Raw genomic sequence first — 13,450 nt, 5'->3', positions numbered from 1 at the left:
GGGAGGGACACCCGGACGCTTCTGGAGAAACCCGAAGAAAGGAGAAGAAAAAATAAAAAAAGAAAGAGGAGGTGGGAGGGAAGGATTAACGGATTGGGTTTGGGTTAACGGGCTAAGTCCGAACCTAAACCAATCTAATTCGATTTTGGAGCCCTCTTTTGGGCTCGCGAGCTGCTCGGGCTCAGATTTAAACGGGCCTCATTTTGGGCTCGGGCTCGGGCTCGTTTGACTAACGAGCCGAGCTCGAGCCGGGCTTTTACCGAGCCGAGCCCGAGCAGCTCGGCCCGTTGACAGCCCTATTAGCAATACCGATGTAAATATGATGGTATCGAATATACCATAATATACCATACTAATTCAGTACTGATAGTTGGTATAGATAGTATATTGATATTTTGATACATCAAAAAATTTTTTATACTGCTGCATTTTGTGCTAGCATAATATTTTTTTTTTTTTTTTGGACGGACGCACTAATGCCATCTGCCCGCAAGAATTCACGGAGTTTTCTATAATTCCGTATCACTGGTTCGATTATTAATTGAATATTTCAATCTCACTGGAGATCTCCCAAGAATCCAGTGCAAGCCGCGGCGACCGCATCACTGTCCTCACGTGAGGGCGGCCTTCGGTCTTTGTTAATTAGTTCTCTCTCCGCCTCCATGTCCGGTGCCGGTCACTTTCTCTCTCTCCTTCTTTCTACAACCTTTCTTGTTCTATTTCTCCTCTCCTCTCCTCTCCTCCTCTCTTGGAAAGAACGCAAGACAGATGGGAGCTTTCCTTCTCCGATAGGTGGAGACCGCCCTCAGAAGAGGAGGCGGCGCTTCCTCCCACCTCCCCGCCGGTGCTTCTCCGTCGAGTCCAGCACCGAGCGCAAGGTCGCCATTCTCGGCGCCGCCGGCGGCATCGGCCAGCCCCTCGCCCTCCTCATGAAACCCAACACCCTCGTCTCCTTCCTCGCTCTCTACGATATCGCCGGCACCCCCGGCGTCGCCGCCGACGTCAGCCATATCAACGCCCGTGCCCAGGTCCCCCACCTCCACTTTGTTCTACCGTCTCCCATCTTCTTCTCCCTTTTAAGCCTATAAAATCTCTGATCTAGGTTCTTGGATTTCTCTTTTCTTGATCTAGGTTGCTGGATTTATGGGCGAGGAGCAGCTCGGGAAAGCCCTAGAGGGCTCCGATGACGTCGTCATCCCGGCCGGCGTCTTCTGGAAACCGGGCATGACCCGCGACGATCTATTCAATATCAATGCCGGCATCGTCAAGTCTCTCTGCACCGCCATAGCCAAGTACTGCCCTAATGTACGCCACCCACCGCTCCTTTCCATTTCTTTTCCTCCTTTTGTTTCTTTTACCATGGAGATAACCTACATATTTTTTTCGTGGTTAAAATTAGAATCTTGTTAATATGATTAGCAACCCAGTGAATTCGACGGTGCCGATTGCGGCCGAGGTGTTCAAGAAGGCGGGGACTTATGACGAGAAGAAGCTTTTTGGAGTCACCACTCTCGATGTGGTCAGGGCTAAGACTTTCTATGCCGGAAAGGCAAAGGTTCCGGTGGAGGGTAAAGCTTTCACCTTTTCTTGAATTGTTAGTTTTTTTATTCCTATTTGATGGTCTTCCACACACTTACAAAAATCTTTTTCTCTTAGGTGACGGAAATTATTCGTTGCACAGGTTAATGTTCCTGTTGTTGGTGGGCATGCCGGTATAACCATTCTGCCTCTGTTTTCCCAGGTGTTTCTTTTTGTTTTATGAGTGTATTCTGTTTCCATTATTTTTGGGTCTTTTGTTATTTGTTCTTTATTATCATTATCTTCCTTTGGAGCTCTTATGTGATCTGACACATTACTTTGTTTCTGATTGGCGGGCTGCTCCAGCAAGCAATGCGTTAACTGACGGAGGATATCAAGGCTCTCACTAAGAGGACACAAGATGGAGGGACTGAGGTGGTGGAAGCAATGGCTGGAAAAGGCTCTGCAACCTTGTCCATGGGGTAAGTCTGAAGAACCATTTATTGTGATTTAAAAGTGTTCTCTAACTGCAAAACTAGGATTGGCTTATCTATATGAATGTCGCACATGGATTGTTGTATTTCTGTATCGTATAGCTTGATCGATCTTGCATTATTTTGTTTTTTATGCAAATATATTTGGGCAATGTCTGAGAATTTTGTTTTTGATTGATGACATAGTGGGCGCTTGTTATGCATTTACTCCTGTATAATCATATGATGTGAAGCTTAGCTAAATCATGAAAAAAGAATGAAATTTGTGGATCAGATGATGTTGACATTTTACTATTGATGAGTGGCGAGCCCTTATGATATTCTGAATTGCTGGAAGAATGCTTATCATTTTTCTTATAGACTATGTACATTCTCTGGTAAACCAAAATGGATACCATTCTATGAAGTTTCTGTTTTAGTTTGAACTCTTTGCACTTTGCATAATGAGTAAGGGCAAATAATTTCTTACACAGTTATTTTTTTGTTTTTATTATTTTATATTTATTTTGTTTTGGCTATATTTTTTTTCTTTTCTTTCATTTTAGCTAATCGTAGGCCCTGTCTCCTTCTCTTTTTCTCATTTTTCAGATTTCATGATATCTTTTCTCTACTTTTTTTATGCTAGGCAACCTTAATCACTAAATAAAGAATCTTCAGTGTGGGATGGTCCAGTAGCAATTTACTTTGCATCTCAGATGTAGTCCCTAGTATAAGATTTTAAGTTGCTGCTCAGACTATGTTTATAACAGCTTATACATTTATCAAGAAAAGTTTTGATGACTTCAACAACAAAATTTATAGTAAAAGAAGTTGAATTTTGTTAGTAACTTATATTATTGCTCCTTAAATTGTTCATGTATTATTTTTCTGCACTGGCAGGAATTTTGTCTAGAAGAACTGTGCATTGTAGGTTAACCCAACAAAATAATCAACTACCATCCTATATCCTGTTAGGTGACTGGAGTCTAGAATATACTTTTATTTTTATTTTGTTTTGTTTCCCTTGCCCTTTTGGTTATCTGAGTTGTCAGCATCGATTGTGGCATCAATCAATGGCAACTTATATTTTTAATCTACATATGCTATCTCATGCCCTTTTCAAGGAACTTCTTAATCCATCTCTTTCCACTAGATCTTGCCAGATGTTTGATTGCTGGTTCCATCACTCTTGTATCATGTTTTCACAAGCACATGTATACTTGTAAGTTATCTGTTTAATTTTTTCTGATTGTTTTGTTCACTTGTAAGACAAGTCAAATGTGATTAGAAGCTATGCTTCTTCCTCATATTATATTATATATGTATGTCTCCCATGCTGTGAGATATCAAGCAAACAATAATAGTTACTGTTTTACTACGTTTTGTAGTTCTGCTATTTCTATCTTTTCTTGTAAGAGATTTTTTTTTACTGGTTATAACTCCTTGATCATTGTAATATATCGGTTTTGGCTTTTCTTTTTCTGTTGGTGTTTATACTCTGGCCATAACGGTAACATATGGTTCAAAAGTAGTTAAATTTTAAATCGGATAATCAATAGGCCTTGTTGTTGAATCAGACAAACAACGATTTATCTAATTCTTTAATTGACATATTGTATACTATGTCCTTACTTCTGAATGTTGCTTTTATGCTCCTTGCTTTGTATCCAAATCTTTCCTATGCCCAGTGCTTTGATTTTGAGAGTTAGTTTATAAATATGGAATTTAAATGTCTGGGACATAAGCGGTAGCACTTTGGTGCAGCTATGCTTGGACCATCTTTGCTGATGCATGCTTGAAGGGGCTCAATGGGGCTCCAGATTTTGTGGAATTCTCTTTTGTGCAATCAAGCATCACTGAACTACCTTTCTTTGCCTCCATGGTAATTTTGATAAACTTATGTGTATTTTTTCTGTTACAATATTTATAAAATCATTTGATATGTTTTGATTTATGCTTAACATGATACCTTTTTTTTGTTCTGCAATTCTATTTTTCGTTAGATTGTTAAAATGCCCTCTGTCTATCATTGCTGGGAACTTATAGTTGATCAGGCAGCTAGGAATAATACTTCTGCTACATACCGATTCTTGAATCACTATATTAACCTCCCTACTTAGTTGTGTCACTACTATACAGTAGCAGCCAAGGATTTGCAATGTTTAATGATGCCCCAAGGTCTGACTTATGAAAGTTCAAGATGAAGTCAATATATGTTTGATACTTATATATGATTAAATCATTATTAAAAAAGAAATTACTTTCAAATTTAATTTCAAATGCTTGCTTTTGTTGAGGAATTTTCTTAAAATATCTGTTCTGGATTTTGATTTTATTTATTGAATGTGGAAGTATTTGTCTATTTAGTGATCGAAAATAGTGTCGATTATCATGGTTAGTATTGCATCATTAATAACTTCTTCTCAACATGTTAAATTTCTCTTCCCCTCTTTCTTTTGTTTGTATTGATCTAAAGGTAACTTGTGTGCATTAAATTAGGAGTCAATGAAAATGGAAAACATGAGGAGGTTTAATGGAACGCATTAGAGAAAAGTACTATGAAGTATATATCCTATTTAGGTTTGTGAAAAAGAAAAAAAGGACATGAGGTGAGATGTCAAAAATTGATCTCTAAAGTATTTCCCAAATCATTTTTTAAATAAAATTAAGACCTCATTTTGGGACTTTTGAAGTAACGCAATGTCTCTCGAAAGACTAGCAGTTCTGACCTTTTGCATGAAACAGCAGACTTGATGGTTAAATGCCAGTTCTGAAAAGGACAATGAAAAAATACTTCTCTTCTGTTAATGAAAGCATTGTATATAATTTTGAAACTGACATAGAATTAAGTGTAGCAAAATGCACTTTTCATTGTGTAAAGGGGGATGGAAGGATGCTGTAATGCTTGCCTCTTCTTTTTGTTCTTCTTCTTCATCATCTTTGTCCTTCTCTTCCATGGGCATGGGTTGGATCCTTTCCTATGGGCATGAGTTGGATCCTTTCTTCTTCTCTTCCCTCCTCTTCTATGGGCATGAGTTGGATCCTTTCTACTATGCTGTATAAATATTAGGTTCACTATACTTGCATATAAATTTACCAAGGCTGTGGGTTACATCGTCCACCTTTCCCAGAATCATCATGTAAAGTTTTGAAGTGACTAATTTATGGTTTGTTGGATCCTTTCCCATGGGCATGTGTTGGATCCTTTCTAACATTGGATAAATATCAGGTTCAGTTTTACTTGCATTTAGGGGCTGTTTAGATCCCTGTAGGTGGATTTGCACTGCAACTCCAGTTGTAATGTATCTTGAGTTGCAAGATCTTCACTTCTGGGAGCTTAATCTTGCCTGTTTGGTGGGTGATGAAGGGTGGGGGCTGGGAAGGTGAGCAAAATGGTGGATTGAGGGGAAGGGTGGTGGAGGAGAGGGGTAAGGAGGAGATGGGGGAGAGGAGTTGTAGGGTCTGTCTTACTTGAATTTAGGAGCTGTTTGGATCCCTGTATTCAGATTTGCACTACAACTCAAGCTGTAATGCATCTTGAGTTGCAAGCTCTTCACTTGAGGGGGCTTAATCTTGTCTGTTTGGTGGGTGATGAGGGGTGGGGGTTGGGGTTGGGGATGGGAAGGCGAGCAAAATGGTGGATTAAGGGGAAGGGTGGTGGAGGAGAGGGGTAAGGAGAAGAGATGGGGGAGAGGGGTTGTGGTGATGGAGGCGGCTTGGCCTTCAGTACTGGCAAGGGGGAATTCAGGGTTTTGAGGTTGGGAGGAGTGGGAGGCTTCGCTCTGAGATGAGAGGGGAGTTTTGACAGTTGCAAGTGGAAGGGAGTCGGGGCAGGGTTTGGGCAAGGGAGGTTGGGGGAGGTCCAATGAAGCCTAGAGGGAGATTTGGTGGCAGCAGGCAGAGGGGGTCCATGGTGAGGCTTGGGCCAGCAAGGGTGGAGCGAGGGGGCCTGGGTGTGGCACATGCCGCCTGCCTGGCAAAAATTACTAGAACCCCTCTTCCCCCATCCTGTGTTTCACAGCACGCCGGCACTTGGTGCCCCCTTCAGAGCTTCTGTAGATTTTATTATGTTTCCTTTTGTTTTATCTATATTATTTTATGGTGGGATTGAAGTTGGGCCATTGGATTTTGAACTCGCCTTTGTGGTCCAATCTCATGAAGTTTAGTAGAGAATCTAGTCATTTTCGGAAGCAAAGAGGACCTGGAACTCTACCCAAATTATGATTCTGCTCAAATAAAGAAGAGAAAAGATAGAACCTGGATAATCTTTTTATGCTTTTGTGCGGTTCAGTCCCTTCCAATCAAGGGGAGACTTTCTTTTTCCCATGGTTTCCCATTTCCAACCTCCCACACCTTGATCTCTCTTCAACTTGAGAAGAGAGATATTTCTAGTTCCCTTCTCAGGCTCTTTATTTGCTACGATTGAGTCCATGATTCTCAAGAACTGGAGCCTTGAGTCTACTATTGATGCATTGACATTTAGACTTTTTTAATAACGTGTACATAGTTAAAGATTTTGTTTCTATTGTTGGTCTTTTTCAGGTTTTATGTGACAGTTGCCAAGATGGGTTGCATTTTTTTAAGAATATTGAATTAGGGGATGGTGTATGCCTATTGTAAATGATTAATAATATAATAATCTTAAATTTGATTTTTTAATAAATTCGTCTCTTAAAATTTTTGAAATTTAGAAATTCAAGACTTCTTAGCATGTTATCTCCTGCCTAAACAAACTTGTTTTGAAAAAGTTAAGGTTTTTTTTTTAAATAAAAGGAAAGTTTGCAATTGGTTAAGGAACTTTATGATTAAATTTAGATCAATTTTGTTTCAAAAAATTGGTTAGTTTTATGACTCACTCACTCACTTTTGTCAGCATCCTTATGTAATTATACATTACCTCCTTAAAAATTTGTATTAATCTTCATGTATGATATAAGAAGATGGTGACTAGTTTAACAATCATCAATAAAGTACCAATGGGGCCCCCCTAATTGCAAATCTTGGCTCCACTCCCATGGGCCAGAGAGCTTGGGGGAGGTCTGGCAGAGTGTAGAGAGAGATCTGGTAATGGTGGGTGGAGGGGGGCCTGGGCAGGGGCGACCCAATATATTTGGAGGCCTAAGGCGAACTCACTAAGAGAGGCCTTTTTTAAAAAAATGATAAAATATTTTAATAAGTGCAAAATACTTTAAAAATTTATTTAAAATAATGAAGTACTTTTCAGAATTTAAACAAATGAAGAGTAAGGAGAAAAACACAAATAGTCCATATATACAACTAAATATGGTCTTACAAGCCAAAACTCCAAAGCCAACCTAGGTTTTGGATTGGCTCCAAGCAAAACCAAGAAGTTCAACTTTTCAGATTCAGAGCCCTGGATGGAACTTAAAACTGTGTTTATAAATATATTGCAAACCAGACTGAGATGTTCAATGTATGCTACAATTACTAAGTAGTTCTTTATAATGGATGTTTATTAGGAAGCTTCACCAGAAAAAGAAACAAACATACACTGGGTGATAACTAAAAGCAATAACAAAAGTAACATCGGCATAGCAGGAAATAAGCAAAGAAAACTGTATCTTAATCTGAATATGTGAATGGTACAAAGGAAATGATACATGCTACATTTAACCTTTTAATGATACTGATACTTCCAAAACAGTAGGATGAAACAATGAATTATGTACACAACCAGTATGTTCAACAACAATGTCACAATTACGTGATTTCCTTGTTCAACCAAAACATAGGTTAGAATTAAGCCCAATGACTTTACCTGAATATTATTGCATTGGACTCCGAAGCCTTTTTCCAATCAACATAGATTGGCAATGTCAAGAGATAGTCATTGTTCAATGCATATGTCAACAGCAAATCTTGTGCTGATAGTTCTTCAAATTGAGCATCACATAGAAGTTTCATAAAAGACCGTTGGAATTGAGTTGCAACAGCTACAACTCTGCATGTGAAAACCAATTATGAGTTACACAAAAACAACAAGCAAACACTAAATGGAGAATGATATGTATTTTACTTTGTAGAAAACTTCAAATCAGGAACAAAAAAATAACACAAGAATCCTATCTAAATGCATTGGGCCCTGAAATGCATTGGACCGATGCTATATTGTCTATGAACAAATCACTGCAGCAAATTAACAAACATCTGATGCGCCAACAGTAGATTGCTAAATAACAATTCTAAGAGCATGGACCAGCAACAAAAAACAAGAGATGCAGCCGATCTAACCCATACAGAGAGACCAGAGAGGGAAAGGGAAGTAAAGAAGAAAATAGATAAAAGAAATCAGATAGAACGGCAGGAGAAAAAAGAGAATCAGGGTTTTCTTTTTTATATCTTGCACTTGATCACAGAAAATCAGAAAAAAGAGAAATCAAGACTTACAGGTTACAGCTATACAAGTTGGGCAGCGACGATAAAATTGGATGCTTCCCGAATTCCCGTAATCCCGTTGGAACTTGGATGCTCCTGGGCCCGGCTTAGAGTTAGTGGATGCTCCCCGTCGGAGCAGGGGCAGCCAAGAACTGAAGATTTGAGAAGCCTCAAGCCGTCGACGGTGTCATGATCGAGCCGAGAAGGGAAGGGTCGAGCTACCGAAGAATTGAAGAAGGCAAGAAGCACTGGAGTCTGGGGGGAGAGGAGAACTGAAGAAGCTGAGAAGGTTCAGCAAAAAAAAAAAGCACCGGCAGAGAAGGGGGAGGGAATGTCCGTTGTTTGTCGTAGCCGTCGCCCGCCTTACCTCACCTCAGACACCTATAGCCCATAGCCTGTCTGTCGTCGGGGACGCACTGTAGCGGCATAGCCAGGTGGTAGCCGGTAGCTCACTGTCCTGCTAGGCTGCTAGCTTTCGGATGTGAAGCTATGCAGCGTTAAGCAGGAAAAAGAAAAAACTGTGCAGTGGGTGGCTGAGCGGGGCCTTCCTTGGGCCGGGGGCCTTAGGCGACCGCCTCAGTCGCCTAAGGCTGGAGCCGGCCCTGGGCCTGGGGTAGGGCTTGGCGAGGATGGTCACGGGAGGTTCGGAACTTTGATACAAGAGGTCTCTGGACAGTGCTGGCAAGGGGTTGCCCAGAGTGGGAGAATGGCTTGGAGGGGGCAGTAGGTGCTCGAAGAGGGAGCGTGGAGGTGTTGAGGACGGTCTCAAGTACAAAGGGGACTCAGCTGTAGGCCTTGCAGCTCATCCTGTGATTGATTTGGACGTCGGATGAGATGCAGCACTATAAGAGGCATGCAGCTCTTTTTGTAGGCTGCTGTCTGGCTGCGGGGGCATCCAAATATGCGTGTTGGCCCACCCCACAGCTGTTTCTGAAGTGTAGGTTGAGCTGCGTCCTGCGAAATACGCTCCTAATTTTACCAAGGCTGCTGGATTACACTGTCCGCCTTACCAAGATTGCCACGTATTTCAAGTGATTGATGACTGTATAATTTACAGATTTGCAACTTGGGTTAGGAGTGCTTGAGATGGATAACATTTTACGATGAATAAGATTTGTGCAGATCAAGATAGTATAAAAGTTGATAACCACCTACACCGCTAGTTGCAATGCTATTGGTCAATTTAGATAGGAACATAAATAAATCTGTAATAGGGATGCAAGGTGGGATTGTGCATTACTGAATAATAAATAAATAAAAAATGCTACACAATGAATACATCAAGAATGCTTTTAGGGGGATGTTTACGACAGAGATGTATGGGATCAGGAAAAAAAATAGATGTTAAAAATACATATTTAGTGTTAGTAGTTTCATGACATAAGTATAATTTTTTTTTATAAAAGAATTATCTTGAAACTAATCTAATGGCCATAAGATACACCATAAAGATACATTACACGTGGCAGTTGTCAGTTTATTATGATTTCCAATTTTCCATTAACCAATCCAGCAGCTATTGTTGGTTAGTTCAGAAGTTCCGGCATCTTCTGTTAAATTAAAATACACAGCTATAGTGAATGAAGAAAACAGAATAAATATTTGGAAAAAATTGAACATTTATATATAATGTTTTATTTTTTTGGTGATTAAATTTTGAAAACCCTATAAATGCTTCATTGATGTTTTGACTTTCTTTTAAGGTTCATTATTTATCTTTTTCATATATTTTAATAGTTTTCTCCGGCATATATTATTGCAGATTTATCTGAGGGTATGTAACATTGAAGTAATATATCAACACAATTTCTTGTCGTCAATCTCTAGACTAGAAACACAGAAAGATTGGTTTTCCAATTTATTAAGAAACTTTAATGAACTAACTCAAATATTAAGTAATGAGTATTTATAAAATTACATGTGCTAGTCTTTGGTTTCTTTATGCTCATGAATTATTGTTGATGTTCATGCTTGAAGAGATTGACTTTGGTCATTATTGCCTTTTTGTTCTTAAAAAGGTGTTCTTATAATCCTTTTTACTATACATTTAAAAGAGTTTGCCATTTTACATTTCGAGCTTGATAAAGAGTAAGAGCTGCACCATTGTAGACAATCCCCCCCCCCCCCCCACCTTCCCTACCTCCATCCAACAAAAAGAAAAAGAAAGAAACAAGAGAATAATTCTACCTTTTGAAAGGATCAAAATTTGAAAGAAAAAGCTTAACATTTTCAATTAATAAAATTTGGACATGTGAGATAATTTGGACCCTTACGTGAGGTGTTGCAAATTATGCTGATATGATAAAACTGTTTTAAAAAATTTGTAATCAGGCTGGAAAGGGAGATCAAACATAGGATGATCTTAACTGTTTAATAAATTTAGTCATAACATCGTGTCATGATGCTCGAATGATCTGTTATTGCTTGCAGGCCTCTTGTTAGAACTGATGACTTTTTGTTTGAACCCCAAGTATGAGCAACTACACCTGCTGGACAACATATAATCTGTTGGAGGATTTGCAAACTTAACTGACTTTGACATGCTGAATTGGGGCATCTGGGTGTTGATTTTTTACATAAATAACAAACTCTGTGGGTCGAAGTGTGGCATTATAACCACATAAGAAAAGAAATCCCAAGTACATAAAACAAGGTGATTCAGATCAAGGTTTTAAGGATTGGTTTTGTTACCCATATTTGTATGCAAATGGTACAGTGTTGGCACAGTACAGTTTTTGTTGCAAATACTTGGTAACCAGGTGTCGGTTCCAATCAATATGGTACAGTACATCTGATATGGAACGGTGTACTCAAAACCATGATTAGATTCTGGAGCAAACTTCATTTGTCTAACAAATCCTGAGTAGCTACCAATTGGGAACAACAGAAAGCAGTAATTTTCAACCTAAAGCCAACTAATGTTGTGCACTCTGCCTTTTAGTCTTTGAATACCAAGTATATGGTTTAGAGACATTTCTCCCTTGTGCTTAGCCATGAAAAGGTTAATTTCACCAGCAGTTTGACTGCACTAAAATTTCATAGTAATTTTGATTTTACTAGTTATATGGTAGTGGCTTGCATGTTACACTAGACCAGTTCGCCATACACAGCCTGCAACTATTATCAAAGCATGTGCATGCACAAACAGCTAACCAGTTCATAGTAGATTCCCATGGAATCTCCTTTAGACCTGATTTCTTGCTTTTTGCCCCAAAAAGGAATCCTTGCAAACCTCCCTTTTCTTTTGTTGTAACTAGGAGTTTTTAGTTCTCTATGAAGCAATACATGTATTAGCTGTCATCTAATCTTTTCTGGTTTCCATGTACTCTAACCATTGACCTAGTTTGGTTTAATTGCAATGATACAACAACCGATGCAATCTTCCCCAAGTAGCATAGAACTCTTTTTGAGCACTGAAACAAACAATGAGATTCTCTGCTGATCTCCACTCTGGTGCTTGGTTGGAACGAGTAACCAAACAGTGTGGCCGACCTGATTCCTAAGTCCTGATTCACTTTTTTAAATACTTGATGACAAATAGTAACTTATGGATCCACTACTTTTTTTTTTTTTTTTTGGTGAATCGGCTAGATCCTCTACTTTTCTGTGAAATATGCTTCCAGGTGATTTATCATGCAGACTGTGATCTTTCTACAACCAGTGTGTGGTGTAATGCGCTTATGCCTGTGATGTTCTTTTACCAAACTTATGGTGATTAAAATGACTAGAAATATTCTTTGCTATCCGTTGTTAGGTCATGATCTTTGAGCCAACTTGCATCTCTTAAAAATTGCTCCATCCTCTTTCGTTTTACAGGTGAGGCCGGGAAAGAATGGTGCGGAGGAAGTACTTGGATTGGATCCCTTTCTAATTGTGAGAAGCAGGGCTTAGAGGGTCTCAAGGCTGAGCTCAAATCCTCCACAGAGAGGAGGATTAAGTTCGTCCAGGAGAACTAGTCTATCTACACGGGGGTTTAGGTTCTCCTAGGCCCATCAGTTTTGCATGCGCTTTTAAGGGAAGGTCATCATCATTGTGTCTGTGTCACCAGTTACTCTGGTGCTTGGCTTGGCTGTCAGATCAAAGCCAACTAGTCTTTTAGATTTCGACTACATCAAAAACTCCAAAAAAAGGTACCATGAAATATTTCAGTTAGGCTCATGGCCTTCCGTAGGATCTAATTATGTCAATTAAGTCATGCAAATTGAAGAAAGCACTAAGATATGATTCTTGCGGACGCTTGGCTTATGGTTCTGGTTCTTTGCGAGCCTGACTTATCTTTTTTTTTTTTTTTTTGGTAAAAAAGCCTGACTTCTCTTTCAAACTCTGCTTGATGTTTTCTTAGTCGGTCACTCTGCAATCTTGATTGTCAGCCTATTGAAATCTAACTTTTTGCAGCTATTACGTAAGGTCATGTCTCAGGGCGGCGGCCCCCTTGTGGCCCAGGGCTTACTGGATTTGTTAGGCAGCGCTGTCGAGTTTCTAGGTTGTTTCTTCGTTTCGGCATCCTTGTCGAGTAGTGTATTAATATGTGGATGTGGACGCGGTAGTTGGTACAGTCGATGGTGCATTATTGTCGCCCATCTCCGCTTGTCGGCGTCCGCATAGCGAAATTTCCTTTTTGAAGTTACCTGATTAGACTGCCATTCAACGGTAGCCGCTCTAATAAATTGCCGTTGTAAGGGACCGTGGGCGTTCCGGCCAGACCCCGTGGTGGCGCTGATTGAGGAAATGCGGCATTCTGCAGGGGTCTTCTTCGCTTTCTACGAAGAAGTGAATGGAACAGGTTAACACGGGCTGTTGGTTCAAGATGGGTCCTTTGCTGTTTTGCCGTGGTTCGGTTTACATTCGCCTTGTTTGATGCCCCGCTGCTCAATTCAGTTCAGGTATGGAAATGGCATGGCTATATGGTGTTGCTGCTTTGGTGCTTTTCTATTAAGAAAAATGACATGCTTGAGTGCGTCTCGTCCGGGGCAGCTACAGCCAGTCTTGTTATGCTCGATCTGACTCCTCCTGGTCAAGCTCTTAATCACCTTTCATTCAAAGACCCGTTTAGCAGAGAGGAA

General features: G+C 39.9%; 1 protein-coding gene across 7 annotated transcripts; it reads left to right on the top strand.

Moving 5' to 3' along the window:
• Positions 1 to 537: 537 nt before the first annotated feature.
• On the top strand, positions 538 to 12,708 carry LOC103703006 (malate dehydrogenase, mitochondrial-like). 7 transcript variants are annotated; one of them, XM_089930922.1, is made up of 7 exons: positions 538 to 1,028; positions 1,132 to 1,305; positions 1,420 to 1,568; positions 1,682 to 1,741; positions 1,885 to 2,000; positions 3,756 to 3,873; positions 12,204 to 12,708. In XM_089930922.1, exons 1-3 carry the CDS (start codon positions 663 to 665, stop codon positions 1,480 to 1,482), a joined length of 603 nt encoding a protein of 200 aa, XP_089787048.1. In that variant the 5' UTR covers positions 538 to 662; the 3' UTR covers positions 1,483 to 1,568; positions 1,682 to 1,741; positions 1,885 to 2,000; positions 3,756 to 3,873; positions 12,204 to 12,708. The 7 variants fall into 7 exon arrangements, with proteins under 7 accessions (XP_089787048.1, XP_089787047.1, XP_089787046.1 ...); XM_089930921.1 differs by having other exon boundaries at positions 1,657 to 1,741; XM_089930920.1 differs by having other exon boundaries at positions 539 to 1,028; positions 1,400 to 1,568.
• Positions 12,709 to 13,450: the final 742 nt, after the last annotated feature.

This window comes from Phoenix dactylifera, chromosome 5 (genome assembly GCF_051530095.1).
Source record: "Phoenix dactylifera cultivar Ajwa chromosome 5, Ajwa_hap1_PhDact_Kaust_v1.1, whole genome shotgun sequence".
In the NCBI taxonomy this organism is placed as follows: domain Eukaryota; kingdom Viridiplantae; phylum Streptophyta; class Magnoliopsida; order Arecales; family Arecaceae; genus Phoenix; species Phoenix dactylifera.
Note: the sequence above shows the minus strand (reverse complement) of the source record. Positions and strands in the feature narration are given on the sequence as shown.